This window comes from Trichomonas vaginalis, chromosome V, assembly GCF_026262505.1.
Source record: "Trichomonas vaginalis G3 chromosome V, whole genome shotgun sequence".
In the NCBI taxonomy this organism is placed as follows: Eukaryota; Parabasalia; order Trichomonadida; family Trichomonadidae; genus Trichomonas; species Trichomonas vaginalis.
In genome coordinates, this window is record NC_067207.1 from 6,423,308 (window position 1) to 6,447,249 (window position 23,942).

The following is a 23,942-nucleotide window of genomic DNA, read 5'->3' on the forward strand; positions in this document are numbered from 1 at the left end:
TTGATCAAAAAGTGAAAGCCGAATTTATCTTGCTGACAATAATTATATAAACTTTGAATAGTTTACATTAATTCGAAAGTTGTTGGCATTTCCAAAATATTAATAATTTGTCAAATTATTTCCTCATCTTCTCAATATTGAATCAAGAATTTTTTTCATTTTCTGATAAAAATTTTGCTTAGTTATGACTCAGCCAAACCCCAATAATTGCAAGCATCAATACACATATTATCATCCAAGCGGTTTCAAAGTTATCAAATGTGAAAGAGATTTACCAAAAAGATATCCAAGTTGGATAAAAGTAAATAATTTTGCAACTGATTATCCTCCATACGAAACTTTAAACATCCCAATAGACGAGAAAATCATACAATACTTCAAAACTCATGCGAAACTTATTCCAGATATTGTTTATTTCAAAGGTTACAGACCTGTATCATATTTTGACTTATTACGTTTTAATAGATTCTTCACACTAACTAATGAAGATGTTACCAATTTAGGAAGGTTTGCAATGAGAGAGTTTCTCGAATATTACGGTGCAAAACATTTTCAAGAAATACATTATTTTCTTGCTAATAAATTTGCATGTGTAATGGAAGGTATTATAACAGATTATGCAATATTACATGATGCAGGTGAAGATCTTATTCAGTCAATTAAAGAACTTGCAAAAGGAATGAAATACACATATGATTTCACATTTCGAGATCAATGGATTCCATACAATCATTATTGTGTTCTACCATGTATCCATTACAAAACAGGAAAATACACTGATATTTCGAATTATTCCTTAGAAGATCTTGGCCTTGAAGAACTTCATGTCGTCAAATGTCGCTGGCCAGGCAGAGTTGATCAAAATAATTCACAATGCTATTTATTGTAATATATTCAAGCATTTAATTAATTGATAATTATATATATTATTTCAAATAAATCAGATACTAATTTCGGTATGCATGAATTTACTCACATATTTTTTTATATCGAATGTTAACACATACTTTTGTATTTAATTTTAACTTAATAAAAGTCAAATCATTTTCAATTGCATTATTTCTATTGACTTACACAGTGGTAATGTAACTGACTACAAGATAGTTGTTTTCAATAACATGACAGTGATCAATGGCTGTTCTAAATTCATTGTTTTATGATGAAATGATTCAACAGCTCAAATCATCAACAGAAATACTAAAAAAGTCACACAATTAAATCTTTACCGCGGCAAAGTCACATGTTTAGACATTTCTCTTAACTTCGGTGTTGTTGTTATTGCTACAGAAGACGGCGTTATCACAGTCGCTGACTTGTACACCGGAGACACAATCAGGAAATGAAAAGGGGTCAATATAACCATTAAAAATAAAATAAAATAAAATAAAATAAAATAGAATAAAATAAAAAAATACAGTCTTTTCCGATCAATTCAAAAATTGAGATACAACCGAATAATATTGAACGCGACAATTTCAATGAGAAACTCTTTTAAAATTCATAATTTTATACGAATTCTATTTAATTGAGAAATATCTTATGATATTTAATGAACTAATATCACTTAAGAATGAATTACTTTTAGTAATTTAAAGAATCCAATCAAACAAAAGCAGAAATTCATAGGGATAATGTACCATATAGTATATGGAATAAGTTTTATTCTGACTCGTTCGATGGAGAATTCCATTCGAATGAGAAAAATAAAAATGTTACATCAATGGAAACATCTCAATATTTTGCATATAAATGCAACTTTATTATGTGTACTATACGTCCTATTACTATTGAACGAGATGAAATATCTTTCCTCCACAGTGACTGTGGATTCACATAATGCTATAATGAATATGGTGGTGGTTGCATAAAAATGAGCGCCAAAAGCTCTCTAACTAATTATCGATTTTGCATTTTTGATTCCTGCACACACCGAGATTCAAGGGGTTCAGCGATGAGTATATCATATGGACCAGAAAGCCAAAAATATTTAAAAATTGAAGAAGGATCAATATGTAGCTGCGGTAAAATCAAATCTGCAGCAGTGAATCACGCAAATGGAATGTATTATATGTCTACAATATATACAAATTTTACTGATAATAAAAGTTACGATACCTCTGTATTTCAAATATATTTGGATTTATGGGAACAATTGACTTTCAAAACATATTACTGTAATATCGTTAACAATGAAGCACCGGATAGATGCTATTCTTTGCTTGGATATGTTTATGGTTTTATCAACTATTCGAATTTTATCAACAATTCTATTAAAATTTATTACCATTCTTTCATCATTGAAACAACTTTTACTATATTGAATGTCACTAAATGCGCACTTTTAAGAAATTTCGGTAATACCATTGGTTTTGGGCATGATGAAACTCCAAGTCACTTAATTTCTATATCTGATTGCTATATAGATACATTTTCATTTCCTGATGAATATATTGAATATGAACTAGGGGAACGCATTTTAATTAATAATGAATCATCAATAAATCATACAAATGAAATGAAAATTATTAATTTAAATCGATGTCTAGAACCATTACTAAAATATGCAAACATTCAAGCATTTTGTACATCAAAAACACATATTCATTATTATAGACAATATTTATTACTTCAATATAACCATATTTTATTATAATTAATTTTATCTATATTTTCTAACTTCAAATTTATGAAACATTAGAAGTATTTAATTATGCAATTCCAGAATTATATTATACATGAATATTACTATGCAAAGCAATTTAAAGAGATGCATTATATAGCTTTTTTGTGAAAATCAATATTAAACTAGAAGCACATTGCGAGAAATAATAAAAATTGAAATATCAAAAATTTACAGTCTTTTCTGATCAATTCAAAAATTGTGATACAACGGAATAGTATTGAACTCGACAATTTCAATGATATTAATATTTAGAGAGATCTCATGCAATGAACTAATATTATCGTGTGATTAATAAAATCGATTTTATTAATTTTAAGAATCCAATCAAACAAAAGCAGAAATTCATAGGGATAATGTACCATATAGTATATGGAATAAGTTTTATTCTGACTCGTTCGATGGAGAATTCCATTCGAATGAGAAAAATAAAAATGTTACATCAATGGAAACATCTCAATATTTTGCATATAAATGCAACTTTATTATGTGTACTATACGTCCTATTACTATTGAACGAGATGAAATAACATTAACCGGAAATTTCGGTGGTTTTAAAAAAACTCGTTCCCTTCTCAATTTTTGAGTATTTGAAACGATAGGATGACAAGATTTTGACGATAGAATGTCAAAATTTTGACGATAAAAAATTATCGCGCCAAAAATAAAATACTTATTAAACTTTACCAATACATTTGTAATTATATGGATAGCATCGTTTCTCATATAATGTATTTGAAAAAATCAAGGCACGTTGGGGAGAAAGCATAAATATCTAAAAAATTGAGGGAAAAGCGATGATTTCTTATGGTGTAGTGGTATGAGTTGGGGAACCAGGTTCGATTAAATTTTTTGGAAAGATTTTTTTCTTTTTTCATAAAACATGCTGATAATTAGATTTATAAATAATTGTTTAAAGCTGTTATCTATGAAAATCATCCAAATTGAAATAAATTACAAAAATTCAATTAATTTTATTTTTCATATGTCTAAATTCTTCATATTTATATAAATTCCCATATATATATGTATTTTCGATTCATAAAATCGAAATTGTAGGCTCATAAATGAAAATATATCATTATATTTTTTCCATCTATCAATTACATGTTTAGATTTATATTTCAATCTCTTAATCAATAGATTTTAAAGGAATTGATACAATTAATTAAGTCATATTTATCGTTTATGATTAATACGTATTTAATTAACAGTAATTATAAAAGAAATAGAAGTTAGAAGTATTGAATATAATAATATATCAAGTATATGTCATTATATCATTAACAAATGCTTTGTTATTCAATTTTCGCTAAAATCATTATTCGATAATGAGTTTAATTATTTTTCTGGCAAATAATTCCATGTGTCATACCATTATAATATAATATACTTAGTTAAATCTTGTGAATATTTATTATTTGCCTTCAAATTACTCACAAATTAGAAAAAAGAAAAAAAGAAAACCTGAAAATTAAATTGAACCTATGACCTCTATTATCCAAATCGATGATTGTACCACTAAACTATGGTAGGGTTAGACCCTGCCTAAATTTTTTAATATAAGATCTTTTTTCCCCACATATTGATGATGTCAGATATTCCACGATTAATTAAACATTGTTTAAATCCTGAATGGGTTAAACTTCAATGGAGTCATAATCAAAGACCTCATAAACGAGAGAAAAAAAGAAATTGAAACTAATGATTAAATGAATTTATGAAATCAATTATTTGATTCATTCTTTCTTCAATCTCTTCTATTCTTTTTGTTAAATCATCTATTTTCATTAATGAGGTGATTCGTGATTGTGGAATAGATTTCAAACTAACCACCCCTTTTATTTTTGAAATTTTGAATCCATCAACTTTAAACATTTTATTCAATTTACATGTTGTCAATTCTTCAAATAATTTTTTATTATTGGCATAATAGTCATTAAATTCTTCAACAGATGAAAAATTTTTTATTTCAGTAATTGGTTTAACAACGTTTATTTTTTGTTGAACATTAACACTTTCATTTATTTCTTCCTCCTCTGTTCCATTTATTTTTAAAATCGGTTTCATTTATGATTAAATAAAAATTAGAATATAAGTGATGAAAATATATTTTTAATTAATGTTAAATAAGAAATGGCGGCAGGATTCTTTAAAAAATTATGGGATGGAATTAAGAAAGCTGCGAGTTGGGTTTATAAAAAGGTTATTAAACCCATTGCAAACTTTTTGGCACCAGTAGCGAAAACGGCAGGAACAATCATAGGTGGAGTATTAGGTACTAAAGCAGGTAACCCGGCGATGGGAGCACAAGCAGGTAACGCAATTGGTGGAATTGCTGAAGGAATACTTAATAAAATAGGGGGTAGATAGTGGAAAAATAAATAATATTTTTATCTTAGTATCGGTTGTAGTCTTTGATAAACTTTTTCTCCTTTATTTAATATTTCTCTTATTGGGGCAGCTTTTGGTGTTATTGATTCAGCAATGTCGCTAATTGCTTCTTTATTCTTAAATATCCAATTTGCTCCCTTCTTCAATGTTTCCCAAACTTTATGCGCCCCTCTTTTTACTCTATCCCATAATTTTTTAAAGAATCCTGCAGCCATAGTTGATTATTTCATTAAAATTAAAAATTCATTTTCATCTTTTAATTTTGATTTTTTATTTATTAATAAATGACGACTAACTATTTGATGTCAAACACTAAACCAATTAATGGAAATGTGTTTCATTCATTCGAAAAGATAAATGAAATATTCGCAAAGAATGATGGTAGAAGATATTATAGAGAACTTGAAAGTTCATGCTATGACTCTGATACTCCATATTTTGATGATAAACAAACTCATTTAAGAATTACAAACCCAGCTCATGATGTGAACCAATTAGGTGACACATATATTAAACGCAAAGTTAAAGTAACTCTAGTTTCAAATAAAGCTTTCACATGTGATGCCGCTTTTAAATGCATGCGTTTATTCGTTGGTTACAAATCATCAAATCAAAGCTTTAAACAATTAGAAGTAGAAACTGAAAGAGGTGATGCCGGTTATCTTCAGATGGATTGCGCCCGTGAATCTTTTGCATTTGCAACATATAAACCAAAATCAGAAAGGAAAGTTAAAAAGTTTGTTCATTCGTTATATAATAATGTTCAAAAATATGATAACTCAGTATGTGGTAAATATATTGACCCTTCAGAAGTTTTCAAGAAAGCAAATGATGAAGTTGATATCACTTTTGATATGATTATTCCGGTAAATGATTTGTTAGCATTTCAGGCGTTCGATGATTATCCAAAATCATTTGGCGATATCATTCTTAAATATTATGTTTTCAGGGATACTTTAGTATTTTGTCAGGTTGACCCGTTAAGAGTTGCTGATTTACAAAATTACGTTTATGAAAAGATAACTGATGAAAATTATGAAAAGATTATGAATCATGTTTACAAATATGATCGCAAATTCCAACAAATCGGACTTCCTACCAAATTAATTACAAGCTTAGCTGCTACATCTGCTGACGCAACAGTTGAAAGTGTTATTATTTCATGCACAAAGATGGAAGTTTTAGAGGATAAATGCATTACACCAGGATACGGTTTAATTGAAGAATCAGTTAAAGCAATACCACGTTTATTCAGTAAGGAAGATCCATTCATGATTCCAGCTCAACATATTGACGTTCGTTCACTAAATGGAGGTTGCATCACTCCTGAGGGTATTAGCTCTGATTTCTCATACGCTCTTCATAATGTTACAGATGTTGTGTTAACATTTCCGAAGAATGCAATGCAAAGAACAGTTTTAGAAAATCCAATGCTTCGAGGTCTTCAGGTCACTATAGATTCCAGAAACTTCCCCGATCAAGCGATGACCACAGTGGGTGACATATTCTTTACACGTATGCTTCAAGCTTCTGATTTAGATGGAGTGAATGAATGCACGGAAGAATACGAGGACTCATTAACTAGACCACTGAATGATGATAATGGTGCACCATTAGCTAGAACATGGAAAGACCAAACTTCATTCTTATGCACTATTCCAGTTCAACGTGATGGAGCGGGTATATTCTTTGATGGATTAGAAACTTTCAACTCACAAGTTACAGTACAAGTGAAAGCTTATCCAATCATTCAGGGTGAAAATGACACTTACTGTTCAAAGGTGACAAATCCTCCTCAGGTTTGGTTTACTAGGACTACATATTGGACATGGACACCGGATGAAGGTTTGAAATATCATCCAACAGGTACACCACCGCAGTATAGAAGTTCATATGATGAAATATTGATGAATAGAAATGTTTAAAATTATAAATTTATTTTTGATTAAATGGATTTAAATTCATCCACCCCTTATGAAGAATTAGCAGGAGTATATAATACATACGTAGATGATATGATTAATGAAGCATTGAGTGATAATAGAAATGCGCTATCTAAGGAAAAATTAATGAAAATTCCATATTCTGAATGTTACTTAAATTCAATCACTGCAGCAATTGGTAAACAGAATAAAGGTAAAACATTAACGATATTAAAACAAATTATCATTATTGCTAACACTTCTCCCCATTCACATGTGTTAATTTATATCAACCGTTCAGGTTCACCTTCAGATGATACATTTGAATCTTTAAAGCATTTAATCAAAATTCCAATTATTTATTTATCACAAGAAGAAGCAGAAGATTATTTAAAAAACTTTTTAATGTATAAAGAATTATACAATACAATCAAGAAGCAAGGATTAGAGGATAAAATTATTGATAAACAACGGGATGAATTATTTGAAACACTTTCTATTTCAAATTTTGATAGAGAATTTTTGCATTCACTCATTTTTCTAGATGATGCAGTGAAATCAAAACTAATAACAAATGAGAAATCATATTTTAATCAGTTATTAACTCAATGTCGACACATTCAGTGTTCATTCTTCATGGCTGTTCAATACTTCAAAGCATTAAGCACAAACATTAAATCAAATCTATCAACCCTTTTCATTTTCAGTGGGTTTAGTCGTCAACAGTTGAACGTTATGCTTTATCAAGTGAATTTACCAATGAGTATTAATGAACTTTACACACAATATCAACTATTAGGTGAACATGGAAAAATAATAGTTGATTTAAATAAAGGAGGTGTTAAATTCGATTAACTTTTTATAATTTATTTTTATTTTTTATTTATAATTAAACATGACAGAAATAGCAAATCTTCTACAGGTTCCATTAAAACGAGGGACAAACAAAAGGGTGCATATAATCGAACTATGAAAGTTCCTGATGGAATGAAAGAATTAGTTCATATCGTTGCTGGTCTTCAAAAAGATGTTAAACAAATGAGAAATGTTTTAACATTACCAGAAGCTCAAGCATATGCCAAACGTCATGGTCCAAATTGGGAAGCACACGAAGCAGACATTACGGGTCCAAATGGAAAACCTGATGGTATAAATGAAGTTTTCGTTACTGATGGTCAAGGTAATATTAAAGTCATAAATGGTTATAAATTAACTGTATCCGATTATCCTAAACGTAAAGCATATAATGAACGTTATCCTATGCAATTTGATGAAAATGGAAAAGCTGTTAAACAATACATTGGAGAAGGTGAAAATGGTCCAATTAATTCATACCGTCATAATCCATATTCTTATTTCAATGAAGAATTAAATGCTATTGAAGAGGGACCGGATGGATTACCACAATATTCTAACAAGTTTGATGGTCAATATGCAAATATTAGACCTGAAATTTCAGCTAAGAAATTCTTTAAAGTTGCTTTATTCGATCCAGTTTTCGCAAATGTTAAAGATGAACTTAAACATCAATTCCAACCAATTATAGTAGCAAGAATTGCATCGGGTGCTTTATCTCAAGCATTCAAAGATTTAATTAAGAAACCATTATATCAGCAACGAGGTTTAACTTATGATTTAGTTAAGGAATCAGATAAAAGAAAATTTGAGAAATCAGTTGATTATAAGAATGCAATTAATGAATATATTCGGTCTATTAATTTCGATGAAACAGCACAAAATCAACTTCATGAACAAATACAGGGAATAATAGATTCAAAAGTTCCGGCAAAATAAAAGTTTAAATATATTTTTTTTATTCGATTATAAATGAGAAGACGTTTCACTGGTCAAAAGAACACTAACGCAAAAGCAGAGATTACGGTTGGTTATAACGTAAATGATGATAAATCACGAATTATTCAAAATGTTAAAGTTAATGTTAGCCCTGAATTAACAAGGTCAGCAACTCAACCAAATTTATTAACTCGTGACTTACCGCAGAATGAGGAGGAGCAAAATAAAGAAGATGGAGACCCAATCATTTTATCTGAACCCGGTAAAGAACCCGTTGAAATTCCCACTTATCCAACATACCCAGCACCTCTTTCATCAAACATCGAGAACCCATATAAAATAGACATTAATTCTGAATTAATGAAAATTTACCGTGATATAATAACTAATAATTATGATTCAATAATAAATTTAATTGACCAATCCGGTTTAATTATTTTACCTTATGAATCATTAATTCACATTATCGCCATTCTTTGTGATGTTCAAGATTCAGACGTTAAGATTCAATTTTTCATAGATGATGAGGTTTCATGCTGCGGAACAGTTGCAAAAATAAATCCTATAAAGGATATTAGCACAATTAAGATATCAAAGAATGGAACAACAACTGAACTTCATTTAACATATAATGATATTTATAATAAAATAGTTGATGAATATAAAATATCACTTGAAAAATTCTTTGTTAAGGCTATTTAATATTCAAGCATTAACATTATCGAATAATAATCCTTTGAATCATAATCGATAATAATTGACCTTTCACCAGTTTCTATCGTTTGTTTTATTTCTTTTTGTTCCCCACTATCCGGATCGGTCATTGTAATTGTTTTTGTTATAGTATCAGCTTTATCTTTAACTTCAATCTTTTTTCCATCGGGATATTTAAACCAAAATTCCAAAAATTCGATATTGTCAATCTGTTCATATTTTAATCTATCAATTACATTTTTAATACCATCTGAAAATCTTATGAAATGGTCATTATATGGGTTTGATTGAACTAAATTTGAATGAAGTGAAATATAACCTGTTGATGAATATGACATCGACTCATATTTTCTGAAAACACTAAAATTTATAACATGAATGAATTTCTTATTCGTTGAATTTATGAATTCTTGAGGTAATCTTATTCTAGTTTTATTTATCACTGGAAAATAACGCTTTACCATATTTTTAATCGTAATAAAAATGTCAATTATCAATATTATTTCGAATAATAACTGTGAATTAAATTTAACAGTTAGTGGAATTTATAATGTTACTCTCGTTTCTGTGAGTGGTAAATTTAATCCCATTCTTTTAGACCCTTCGGATTATATATCATTTATTAAAGATGACCATGAAAAAACGTATGATATGTATATAAATAATGTGATAACGAAATGGGATATTAACACGATTTTAAGTTATTTAAATGAATCATTTATCGTATGGTATGAAGAAAATTTTAAATCAAAACCTGATAAACTTTTTGAACTTGATGAAATAAATAACTTTATTAAATTTCCGCTGAAAATTAAATTTTGTACTCCTCATTTTCGTTCATTGTTGGGGATATTAAATTTTGAAAAAGATGTTGGGGATGTTTTGTATTCTGACACTGGTTCCAATTTCATTTTAATCAAATGTGATAAAGTTAATACCCCAATGAGATTTTCACATCAAACATTAGACCCTAACTCTTACCCATCAATACAAAACATTTTATCCATCAACTTAAACACATTTTCTTTATCATATCCGTTTCAATTATCCGGGAATTCATTTATTCTTCATTCAAAAGATTTATCAAATATTAAATTTAGAATAACTGACCTATTTGATTGTGATTTAGAATTTATGAATGAAATATTATGGCAATTTCAAATAGAGAAAATAGCTGATGAGATAACGGATTAAATATTTATTTTTAAATTGTAATAAATGATTAAACAACAGCAACCACAACAACTTAAGGCACAAAGCACCCAAGTCCTTCAGACCATTACATACGCCACATATGCATATAATTCAAAGACGGCAGAACAAACGCAAAGGTTGAAATATGGAGATTTGGAGATAGTATTGAAAAATGACCATTTCGAATTCGTTTGCAAAGGTGGTGCGGTGATATCAAATATAAAAGAAATTTTATTTATGAATTCAAAAATTAAAGGAATAACGGATGATATAACATCAATTCCACCAGAAGAACAAAGATATTACGCATTAAATGCATTTCCTAAAGTTTTGAAGATTGGAAGATTTAATTTAAATGAGAAATTCATAGAAGGTTTCCTAAATGACATAATGAAAAAGGCAGATAAGGAATATGTGGATAATGAGTTAATGAAGAAAGCAAATTTGGTTTATGTTGATGAAAAAGATAATGAAATTAAAGAAAAGGTTGAACGGTATCATGAATGGACAATGGAGACTTTTAAAGTTAAAGCTGATACAGAATGGGTTTCAGGATGTTTAGACCTTAAAGCGGATAAAACTTATGTGGATAGTGAGTTAGAGAAGAAAGCGGATAAAGAACATACACATAACTTCTTCTCAACTGTTGCTATAGAAAGTATTGAAGGAACGGTTGAGGGAAGTGGTGGGGATGCATTATATTATAAACCTCCTAACTTTCCACAAGGTTTAACATCGGATGAAAACATAACAACGAATAAAAAAATTAGGTGTAAAAATGTTTATATCATGAAGGATGAAAATAATGTTAAATTCACTGTTCAAGATTTATATGATAAGAAGGCAGATAAAACTTATGTTAACGAAATATACCAAAGTTTGAAAGGAACAACAAAAAATATTGAAACTATTGTTGGCGACTCTTCTGTCAATAAAGAAAATAAATATTTTAGATGGCAGTTTGTACAGTCCTTAAAAAATGGTATACGGTGGAAACTCATTCCGAAAAATAACAATGAAATGTATGTAAGCTATAAAAAGAATGATGACACACAAGTTAAAGTTCCATTAGACAACAACTGCTACTTAAACTTATATGAAGGCGAACAAAAGAAATATTTTAGAGTTTATGAAATGTCAGATATGACATTGCCTGACCCAGCTCCAGCACCATATTATTATGACTATGGAGATGACGACAGAACACCACATGTAGATGAACAAAAGCTAACATTATATTTAGATTATTATAGATATAAAAGATATAATGCAATAGAAAAAACGAGAATAGTTTATTATTATACAGATGATAGAAATAAATATTATAGTCAAGATTTTACCTACCCTGAAAACATAAGATTATATTATAAAAAATATTCCGACACAAACCAGAAGAAACCTGAAATAGTTGCATTATATTTTAAGTTCAAAAGAGACAATCCTATAATATCTCATATGTTTGATTTAATGAACCCAGTAGGTTCTATTTATACATCAATGGATGCAAGAGGTCCTCAAGTAATGTTTGGTGTTGGTGCATGGGAACAAATAGTCGACAGGTTTTTGTATTGTGCAAACTCTTCAAAGGAAACAGGAGGTTCGAAGAAAATTAAAGAAGCAAACCTTCCACCACACACTCATACAGGAACTACAAACTTTTCTGGCGACCATAGACACTCATTAAGAGATCACCCATTATACAACTCAGACTATGAAGCTGGCAATGACGTTTTATCTCCATATTATAACCATTCAACAAAAAAGACTTTTCGACAAACTGAACCGGGAGGAAATCATTCACATACTTTCACAACAAATCCAACAGGCTCGGGTGAAGATTATATGCCACCATTTATGACTGTATTCGCATGGTATAGAGTTCATTGAATGAATAAAATATATTTTATGTCTGTAATTAATTAGGTAATGAAGTAATGGATGAACTGCAGAAATATATGTTATCGTCAATGGTTTCGGGTTATTCAATAATACTTTATTTTTGAAGAACTGAAGGTGTTACCATGTTACCATGTGCTACCAGGTTAATTAACTTCTTTTAAAAAATGAGACAACATGACATTTTGACAACAGTGACGGAAATATGATGCAGCCCAAAAATAAAGTTAGTTTTAAAATTATTTTTATTTTTTTTATTTTGTATGTAAGAACAATAATGACAGTCGAAGCAAAAACATTCACGAACAAATCTAATGGCGAAACATTCACAAAAGGCACTTATAATGGTATTGAAGTCTTACGTAGAGACAAGGATGGTTACATTAATGCAACAAAGATGACAAGAGAAGCGGGAAGGTTAAACCATTTAAACAGATTTCTCAATAGTACTAAAATGCAGGAAATTCTCGAGTTTTGGATGAACGAATACGGTCGAGCCAAAAGTGGCTCAACCTCAAAACGAGCATTTTATGAGCTTATTAATGGCGTTATGAATGAATTCAAAGGTATTTACATACATCCTGACCTCGTTCATTTTGTTGCTGAATGGTGCTCTGTAAAGTATGCATTTTATGTCAAAGATATTATGGACTCCATAGACAAGAAAGTTCATGAGAAATTAGATGAAGAAGAAGTTGAAGATACAGTGGAGAATGCTAAACCTTTGTTCGAACAAGAAGTTAAGAAAATGCACGAAAAACAATTAGAACATGAACGTGAGATGTGTTATGGTTATAGAGATTCCCCATACGAACTAGACCAATGGGAACAAGAAGATTTAAAGAGAGAATTTAGAGAATATGAACTCGCTAAGATAGCATTTGAAGCTGCAGAAAAGAAGTTAAAAGTTTGGGGGTCGTTTGTACAAAAATATTGTGAGTAAATGAACCGTTTATTTTTGTCATTAACGACCAAAAATATATGTTATCGTTAATGGTTTCGTCAATGGTTTCTGGTTATTCAATAATACTTTATTTTTGAAGAACTGAAGGTGTCACTACGTCAAAATGTGTCACTCGTAATGTTATCGTCAATGGTTTCGGGTTATTCAATAATACTTTATTTTTGAAGAACTGAAGGTGTTACCATGTTACCATGTGCTACCAGGTTAATTAACTTCTTTTAAAAAATGAGACAACATGACATTTTGACAACACAGCAGGAGGAAGGTATTTATGAATTATTTTTGAAGAACTGAAGGTGTTACCATGTTACCATGTGCTACCAGGTTAATTAACTTCTTTTAAAAAATGAGACAACATGACATTTTGACAACACAGCAGGAGGAAGGTATTTATGAATTATTTTTGAAGAACTGAAGGTGTTACCATGTTACCATGTGCTACCAGGTTAATTAACTTCTTTTAAAAAATGAGACAACATGACATTTTGACAACACAGCAGGAGGAAGGTATTTATGAATTATTTTTGAAGAACTGAAGGTGTTACCATGTTACCATGTGCTACCAGGTTAATTAACTTCTTTTAAAAAATGAGACAACATGACATTTTGACAACAGTGACGGAAATATGATGCAGCCCAAAAATAAAGTTAGTTTTAAAATTATTTTTATTTTTTTATTCCTATATAAATGACGACAACAAACAACAACAGCAACTATATCGTTTCTGATGAAAAAGTTATTGATTCATTAGTTGAGGAATTAGTTATGGCAGAAACTAAAACCCTCAACGAAAGAATTGGTGAAAACAAGATTGATTTGCATAACTACCTCAAACATGATGGGGGAAGAGGAAGGAAAACTGGTATGGCTTTATTAGTAAATAAAATATCAAATTTAACGATTATAGATGTTGATATCAATAAATCGTACAATGATGAACTTAAAGAAACAGTTAGAAAAGACATTTTATCAAAACTTTCGGATAAAGATGTTATTGTTAAAACCGCTTCAGGAGGTCTTCACATTTATTGCAACACTAATTTCTTCTATTCAACCTCGAACAGAATGATTAAATGTTATTCCTGCAATGATTATGATATTGATATCATGACTTCAATGGATGATTCAAAGCGTTCTTTAGTGGTTATGGCTGATTCAAGTGTTCGCAAGAATGCAACAGAACCAATCAATACATACTCATTCATTCGTGGAAGTTATGATTCAACATTAACCAGAACAGTGAATGATATATTAAATGATTTGAATATTAAGGTAAGAGTTGAACAAAAGAACGAAGAAATAAAGAGTATAATGAATGAAAACAAAGATGTAAACATTGACGATAAACTAGCTCAAAGCATAGTTGATGGCATCTGTGATTTTGAAGTACATAATGACGGTGGAAACATGAATTTAGAAAAAGAAGTTACATTATTCACACTGTTTCAAGCAATTAATTCGTTACCTAATCATTTAATTAATGAAGCATACGATAACGTTTATAACTTCTGCAGTTTAACAGAAAATGCAAAAAGTAATTTTGAAAAAGCACGTGATAGATATGCACATTTAATGACTTCACCATTTGTTTTGGTGAAGATTCTAAAACTATATCAAAAGGAATATTATGATGAATATGTTTTACCTTTATTACGTAAGCCAAAAATAACATTTGATATCAAACTTGATGACTCGTTTTTGATAACAGATATTAGACGCAAGGCTGAAAATCATCAGTATAAAAACAGTTCTGAAGTAATTGAGGATTTATCACGTGTAATCCGTTTTGTAGATTGTGGAAATAAATATTTCATTCAGAAAGATTACAACATACACGACAAAATGAATCAAATATCATTCGTTCTTCAATCAAACATGAAAGAGTCACTCAAAATGATTAAATTATTTAAAGAAGAAGGCAAAACAATAACAGCATGGGATGTACTACTAAATCAATTGTCTTCATTAACCATTAAGGGTGTTTGCTTTAAATCTGATTCCCCCGATGTTTTCTCAACGTTTCAAGGTTATAAATACAACATTCTCGAAAAAACTGATTACTCAAAAATTGAAATGTTTATGGATTTCATTAAAGAAGCCATTTGTGATAATAACGATGAAGTGTATAAATACCTTCTCGGCTGGATTGCATCAATGATTCAACATCCTGGAATCAAGAATGAAACAGCAATTATTTTGAAAGGACTTCAGGGAACGGGTAAAAACAGATTCACAGACATTATTTCTGAACTTCTCGCTGGTTATTCATGCAAAAACATTACTGAAATAGGTGAGCTAACGGGTAATTTCAATTCAGTAGTTGAAAATAAAATGTTTCTTGTACTTAATGAACTCAAGAATGTTGGTGAAGACAGACTCGCAAACTTCAACGCTTTGAAATCAATTATTACGGATAATGAGATTAGAATTAATGAAAAGAATCAACCCAGAAGAACTGCTCAGAATGTTGCCAATTTCATTTTCGTAACTAACAATGTTTACCCTGTCAAAATTGAAGTTGGAGACAGAAGATACGTAGTTTTAAGGGTTAATGGTAAATTTAAGGGTCAATTTGATTATTTCAAGAATTTGATGAATTCATGCACAAAGGAATTTTATGATAATTTACTGACGTATTTTATCAATTACGACCTTTCATCATTTAATGTACGAATCATACCGATGACTGAAGCCAAACAAGATTTAATTGAATTATCAACAAATCCTTTAGATGTATGGATAAATACACATTATGATGAATTGTGTGCAGGTATGACGTGTAAAAATGCTTTATTCTGCAAACCATCAGACATGAAAGACAAGAATTTCCAAATGAGTATTAAGGATAAATGTTAAAGGAAACATAGAAGAATAGACGGTAAACAAACATGGTGTTATGTTTTGAAAGAAGAAATGAAAGGATTATATAAACAGGTTGAACCAAACGATGATGAGGATTCATTTACTGACGATGAAATACCCGTAAATGAAGCTTTATAAAGTATGATTTGAATTTATTTTTTGCATTAATCCTGCTGTGTTGTCAAAATGTCATGTTGTCTCATTTTTTAAAAGAAGTTAATTAACCTGGTAGCACATGGTAACATGGTAACACCTTCAGTTCTTCAAAAATAATTCATAAATACCTTCCTCCTGCTGTGTTGTCAAAATGTCATGTTGTCTCATTTTTTAAAAGAAGTTAATTAACCTGGTAGCACATGGTAACATGGTAACACCTTCAGTTCTTCAAAAATAAAGTATTATTGAATAACCCGAAACCATTGACGATAACATTACGAGTGACACATTTTGACGTAGTGACACCTTCAGTTCTTCAAAAATAAATAATTATTGAATAACCCGAAACCATTAACGATGAAGTTTGACAAAAGCATTAACGTTTAAGTTTGACAAAAGCATTCACGTTTAAGTTTGACAAATTCATGAGGGTGAAAAAAGAGGTGAGATCTCACCACTTCACCTAAACATTATTTTGGGTCATTCACGATGAAGTTTGACAAAAGCATTAACGTTTAAGTTTGACAAAAGCATTAACGATCCAACCTTGATAAAGCATTAACGATGAAATCATGACGATAACATCATATTTCCTATGTTGTTGTCAAAATGTCATGTTGTCTCATTTTTTAAAAGAAGTTAATTAACCTGGTAGCACATGGTAACATGGTAACACCTTCAGTTCTTCAAAAATAAAGTATTATTGAATAACCCGAAACCATTGACGATAACATTAACGTAAACATAACTGATAACAAAATTTTATTTTTATATAAATGGACACCCCACAAGCTCAAAATTTACCACGGATCATAACAAGGGAGGAAATGATAAAAATGATGCAAAAACTAATTAAAAACAACAAACCACAAAAACCGAGAAGATGTGGTTATGCAGTAATGATGGAAAGAAGAACCCAGAAGGGTTCGGGAAACCATTGACGGAAGAGGAATAAAAATTAAATTTGGATTGAGTTTAAAAATTCATCTTTATTAAATTCATCCCTTCCAATCAATTTATTTATTCTATTAAATTCTTTTATTTTTGCTTCACTCAGTTTAAGGATTGAACGGTAAGTTTCTAATTTTTCTATTATTTCTTTCCTCTCTTGATCGTTTTCAACCCCACCACATTGCGGCTTCTTTTTTTTGTAATAGCATATTTTTGATTTAATTTTGTTTAGTTTCTTTTTATATTCATCGTCTGGACTCTTGGATGCTTCGTTGTCACTCATTTCTTACTGAAATAAAAAAATTAAATATTATTTAAATATAATGGAGTAATAAAATAAATCGGAATTTCTATTAATTTATTGTTAACCTCAACTAATGCATTACCGTTAATATATCTAACAAATTCAGCTATTGTGTCAAATCTTCGTCTTCTTTTTGTCATTGATTTATCAGTTTTTCCATAATCGAGATGAATCAAAACTTTATCCCCTTGTTTAAAATTCATGAGCCCCGAATTAATTTGTTCACGTTTAACATCATTCAACCTTTCCATTTGCTTTCTAATATATTCCCATTCTTTTGAAATATCATTTTTCATTTCCATTGGTTTCATGTTTATAGTTCTATGCCATGTATTATTGTAATAATATACTAACTGCTGTATGATGGAGTCATGATTTCCATCCCAGTATATCTGACCGTTAACCCCTAACGCATCTCTAAGAGTTCTCATTACCGCATCAACTATTTTATTATGAAACGTATATGGAGAGGATGAAAAGTAAAAATGAATTTGTGGGAAATAATGAGCCATAGCTGCCTGAAATCCTTTATCACCATCACCCCTTATATTATCTACTCTTTCATGATCTAGTAAGTATTGTATAGCTCTTCTTGTTTCCTGTTCTGTTTTCCCTTTCACTGGAATGCAATATAAATATCTAGTGTTAATGTTAATGGCAAATAAATAAGTAACGTTTCCTTTTGAATATTCCAGATGATCGATTTCGTATGAATATGGATATGGTGCAAATGAAGGGCGACCAAATTTTTCCTTTAACGGTTGAATTTTCGGGTCAATTGGTTTATTTAATATTTTGAAATCCTTTTTAAAATCTTTTTGCTTCTTTAATGTTTGAAATGGATATAATAAAGTGAATGATGAAGGATTAACTGGAGGATGAGGTACTGTCGTTGGAGGTTTAATTTTATCCGCTTTGATTTTGGATGATGAAGTTTTGGATTTCATTCCACCTTTCATTAATTCTGGATGTATTCTATTCATTTGTTTTAAATATACTGTATATAAAGGTTTGATATACTTTCCCGCTTCGAGTTTATGTTGAAGGATGAATTCTAAAAGTTGATCTTCATTTAAAAGTCGGACTGAATATGGTTTAACTAATGAATCATAAATTAAAGATTGTGCATCATTTATGGTTTGAAGGACCCGGGCGTTTTGCACCTTTTGTTTTTGCGGCTCAGGATTATATAATTTATATAATTCATCAATATCTTCTTCTGTTAATACTTTATTTTTGAAATCTTTCAATTGTTTAAGTTGTGATTTAGTTTTTCCCTTTGTATATTCATTATTTTTGATTTTGTCTTTAATTTTAGAAATTATTCTATCATGATATTTCAAAATTTCATTTTTATAATACGGATAATAATAATCCATATCATCACCCGTTATATGTGGATCACGTTTTTGGAGATATGCTTTTAATTCATAATAATCAAGAAAATTTTGATTAAGTACTAAATCATCAATTAAAATTTTTAAATCTACATTATCCATTTATATAAAAATAAAATAAATGTTTAAGGGTGCCCACCTCTTTGATCAAGAATCAAAACCATTATTTACAGTTCCTTTTGTCTCTTCTGTGGCATTTTATTTTTAATAAAATTTAAAATTGTATTAAATAAATGGCATACAACATCCATTTTCACAACATACAGCCTTAGTGTGTGCCCCTGTTAATGCAGTTTTACCGATTGTTAAGCGAGTCATTGACCTGTTTTTAAGTTGTAAATTAATATTTTGACCATCAAATATCACTTTATCATTTATTATATCCAAATAATTTTTAGGTGTTAATTGTTTATTTTGTCGTAAACTAACACCTTTCATTTTTTGTGCAATCTTTTTAAAATCACTTCCATCAATTGAACCGTTGAATGATGTATAACACTTAGGGCATAAAGCAACCATGTTATCGCCTTGTTTCTCAATTGCTAAACCCAATAACTTCTTCTCATGTGCTTTTTCTTCAGCTTTATTCTTTAATATAGGTTTAAATTTCTCATCAAAACAGAAGAAATCAAAAGGTGCGAATTTGAAAATGTTTTTATCATAAAATTGTTTATCGGTTACAATTGCTTGAAATGCTTGAGTGTTAGGAAGATTTGGGTCGCCAGCGATTGCCCAATAAGATGAATCAGTATCTCCTTCAATGAAATGAAAACGATTAACATTCATACATTTATACATAAAATCATAAATGAAAACCAAATACCAGTATTTTGCGTTATCTAAAGTGAAGAATGCCTCTTGTAAACATGTTTCACATCTATAAAATCTATCTTTAAGCATCATTTGATACGTATCCTCTCCTATTTCTCTTATGTTTTTAAACTTATTTGACATACATGCAACGCGTGCCTTCTGTGCATTCATTATTTTAGTCTTTGTGTAATTTTGTGTATTCATTGCATCGTAACCATATGATCCATTAAGCGAAATCTTGCAAAATAAACTTTTTCCTTTATTTCCTTTTAATTCAGCCTTTTGTATTTCGTTCATAAATTCGTTCGCAAATTCATTAAAACAAGTGTTTTTAGTAAATGTTAAAATTGATTGAATATCATCGATGATAAAATGAAATCTGTCGATTAGATACCAAAGATAATAAGAAGAAAATGGCTGATATTGGTTGTGTGTTGATGCTAACTGAGTTAATTTTCTTTGTTTCTGGTCAACTGGGAGATTGTTTGATTTCATGTAATTATACATAAAACTGCCAATTGTTTTTTCATCTGTGATAATATCTAAGTTTCTTATTATCGGTAAAAAGTTTATGCATTCATTAATGTATTTTTCATCAATGTGACCCTTTACTTCAGCCACGAATAAAGTATTTTTCTTCTTAATTATTCCCAGTGCTTTTGCTTTCTTTGTTGCTGTATCACAAATGATAACACCATTCAATCTTCCCGGCATATACATTTTATGGTCAGTATATTGAATGAAATCATGAGGATTAGATGAAAATGATGAAAGATATAATGAATTAAAGTCAACACCAACGAAATGAGTCATAATGTTGGTGGTGTCCTCATTTGATACAGTTTTAGTTTCTGGATTATATGAAAGTTTATTAATGTGTGTGATTCCTTTAAGATTAACACGATGTTGAACATTTGATAGACCACCACTAATTCCATTACGGAGAATGTGATAAGCTTCAACTGAATCTAAAGTCATTGGTAAATTATTTTTTAATGCATAATTTCTTAAATTGATTCTTAAACGTTGAACATCTTCATCTTTATTTGATTTTACGACATTGCAATAACAACACATTAACTGACAATTTCCTTTAGTATGTGGTTTTTCATTATCGATTCTATCCAATGTTGGTTTATTTGCATATGTAAACGCTTTACCACACATTTTGCATTTAGATGAAAGGATTAAATCGTGATAGTATTGAAAATCATCCATTGAAACATTATTTTTAGTATCTCTTTCTGCTTTTTCATCTTTTTTCTTATATGATTCAATTTTATATTTCCAATACTTTTTCGTTAATTCAAAACTTGATTCTATCTCTTCCTCAGGATATTTTTCATTAGGATTAAAGTCTTTATATGCTAAAGCGTAACGAATCATTGAAGCATTCGATGATAAAGAAAGATTATGAAGCATATCAATTTTATAAACAAATGTTTCTTCAATAATTTTATCGATCGGGTCAATCATAATTTCAACATCTTTATTGCAATAATGAATAAAATATTCTAATCTATTCTTAAAATTTTTAGCATCATTGAGATATATTTGATAATCACTATCTGATATAGTTTCTTGGTTAATGCTGAATAAAATGAATCTTTCGTGAATGGTTCCTCTTTATATAATTCTTCTTCGTAATTTTCCCATGTGATGAATTGATAAGGGAAAAAGGATTTAACACGTGATTTATTGTTTCCGAAATCTTGAGTGAATTGGTCTAATGTCCACCCGCTATATAATTTCTGATGTCAATAAATCTCAATTCATATGGAACGTTTGTTTTCTTTACAATGATTTGCTTAAATTGTGAAGATGAACCCAGCATTGATTTTATTTTCCATTTTGCAGTGTTTAAATCATGAAGAATTAAATTTAAATCAAACTTTCCCGAATTAAAACCTATGATATTCACTTTATTGAATTCCTCATCTAGAAGTTCTTTAAATGCTTCCTTCTGTTTTTCATTTAATGTTTGCGACTTCAATAATTCATCATATTGTTCAATATTTGATTTAGCAACTAATGAACAGGTTGAAAATAAAAACTCAATCCAATCAGAAATAAAAGAATCATTCGAAGTTAAACAAAAATTCTTCGTATATGTTTTATCATTTAATTTAACCGTTGATGATACCATGAATGGTTTTAAGTAAGCGTTCAAAGTTGCACACTCAGAAAGTTGTAATTCTTCTTTAGTCTCTAATGTTTCAAAGTCAAAAGTAATATAATATCTTGTCGGTTTATAATATTTCTGCAAATTATGAGCTAATAACCACTGATATATCTTCTGTTTCGTAATATGTGGTGCATATGGTTGCTGGGTCTTTTGCAACTGAACGTCTTGAATTAATCTTCCATTATTTTCTTTACATTTCTCACAATGCTTTAAAAATCTTCTTTGGTTTTTCCTTTCTGGATCATCACGGATAGAATAAACTTCTTCTTTACAATATGGACAAACTTTATAGCCGGTGAGTGCTTCAACGTCTGTTATTCTGTCAGCGTGAAGTTTTCCACATGGACTCTGTGTTAATAAAATATTTACTGTTTCAAATTCTGGATCTATCATTATCGATTCCACTAATGGAAAGTCTACCTTATTTATGTCCACATCTTCTGGTTGAGGATCGCAATAATAGAAATCAATATTAACATTTAACATTCTCGCTAATCTCTCACTTTCTGATGAAATGTCAAACCCATCATATGCATCTATTGCTTCATTTAAATAGCTTCTACGAGTTTTAGGATTAACACCATCAGGAATGTTATAGAAGCGTTTAAATAACCTTCTACCTTCTGCTCTAATTTGATTATCATTCATTTTAGCTGTTCCGTTTTTGTTCATTTATGTAAGAATAAAAATAAACTTTATTTTTTTAAAGCCCATAAAATGAATTAAGAACACATAAATTTTTATCATCTGCGACGTGACGAATACATTTTAATTTACTCAAGAATGTGTACCCTGATACATTAAATCTAATTCCTGTCTTATTTAATTTCACAACTTTGAAAAGGAATGTATGAATAGCTATAAAATGATGAGAAGATGTTTTATGGGTTGCTTCCATTTTTTCTGAAATAAATGAATAAATATAATGCTTATACGTTTTCATATCTTTTATGTTCTTAATAACGAATGGTATAGACCTTTCCACTTCATCTTCCTTCGGTGCTGTTCTTTCATATGAAACATTATTGGTATCTTCAATAATGAAACCGCAATCACATAAAATTTTATAGGTTCCAATGGTTTCTTTTGATATTTTATCTAATAAATCAAAAACTTTATCAACACCTGTGCATTTATTTAAATAATAATTTGTGTAAATATCATGATCTTCTTTCTTAATCGTATTAGTTGCATATGTCACGTTTTTAAGAGCTTTTTTGAATTTCTCAGAATCGAGAGGGGGTGAAAGTAGGATACAGGGGTATTTTTCATTATCAATAAATTGTAACTTATGTTTACGAATAAATTTAGTACCTTCTTCTGAAAGTGTTTCATCTATTTCACCATCTAATAAATTTTATGTTGATTCTAAGACATAATTTTTATATCTTTCTTCATGAGATTTTTGAACTTCTGATTCTGAAGCTGGGATATTCATTAAACCCTCTACTTCATTTTCATTATATTTTTCAACTTCTCTTAATTCCTTAATTTTTTCATCTATTTCATCTCTTATTTTTTCCAATCTTTCAATTTCAATTTCATCGTATTCATCATCATCTTTAATCCGTTCTTCATAATATTCAGGGAAAACATCAGGTTCTTTTGGTTTTTCTTCTTTTTTAGATGTGGGATATAAGAAATTTATAACATCATCTTTATTCATTTTTCCATCATAATCAAATTTATTTAAGAACTCGGCAAATTTTTGACAA

At 29.5% G+C, this 23,942-nt stretch overlaps 7 protein-coding genes across 7 annotated transcripts, besides 1 other annotated feature; 5 read left to right on the plus strand and 2 right to left on the minus strand.

Annotated features, from left to right (window-relative positions):
• Positions 1–28: 28 nt before the first annotated feature.
• Positions 29–1,419, plus strand: TVAGG3_0288770 (uncharacterized protein; the record flags this gene model as incomplete). The annotated part of the gene is made up of 1 exon (XM_001578857.1): positions 185–889. One exon carries the CDS (start codon positions 185–187, stop codon positions 887–889), a length of 705 nt encoding a protein of 234 aa, XP_001578907.1.
• Positions 1,420–6,423: 5,004 nt separating this feature from the next.
• Positions 6,424–23,942: part of a mobile genetic element that runs on past the window's edge.
• Positions 8,824–9,492, plus strand: TVAGG3_0288790 (uncharacterized protein; the record flags this gene model as incomplete). The annotated part of the gene is made up of 1 exon (XM_001578858.1): positions 8,824–9,492. The coding sequence occupies one exon, from the start codon at positions 8,824–8,826 to the stop codon at positions 9,490–9,492; it is 669 nt and encodes a 222-aa protein (XP_001578908.1).
• TVAGG3_0288800 (phage tail repeat-like family) lies at positions 10,723–12,585 on the plus strand (the record flags this gene model as incomplete). Its single annotated transcript, XM_001578859.1, has 1 exon — positions 10,723–12,585. One exon carries the CDS (start codon positions 10,723–10,725, stop codon positions 12,583–12,585), a length of 1,863 nt encoding a protein of 620 aa, XP_001578909.1.
• On the plus strand, positions 12,872–13,537 carry TVAGG3_0288810 (uncharacterized protein; the record flags this gene model as incomplete). The annotated part of the gene is made up of 1 exon (XM_001578860.1): positions 12,872–13,537. The coding sequence occupies one exon, from the start codon at positions 12,872–12,874 to the stop codon at positions 13,535–13,537; it is 666 nt and encodes a 221-aa protein (XP_001578910.1).
• Positions 14,247–16,415, plus strand: TVAGG3_0288820 (uncharacterized protein; the record flags this gene model as incomplete). The annotated part of the gene is made up of 1 exon (XM_051229083.1): positions 14,247–16,415. The coding sequence occupies one exon, from the start codon at positions 14,247–14,249 to the stop codon at positions 16,413–16,415; it is 2,169 nt and encodes a 722-aa protein (XP_051098813.1).
• Positions 17,832–19,331, minus strand: TVAGG3_0288830 (integrase core domain containing protein family; the record flags this gene model as incomplete). The annotated part of the gene is made up of 1 exon (XM_051229084.1): positions 17,832–19,331. The coding sequence occupies one exon, from the start codon at positions 19,329–19,331 to the stop codon at positions 17,832–17,834; it is 1,500 nt and encodes a 499-aa protein (XP_051098814.1).
• TVAGG3_0288840 (uncharacterized protein) lies at positions 22,513–22,875 on the minus strand (the record flags this gene model as incomplete). The annotated part of the gene is made up of 1 exon (XM_051229085.1): positions 22,513–22,875. A coding segment is annotated over one exon (363 nt), but the record flags the coding sequence as incomplete, so codon positions are not given.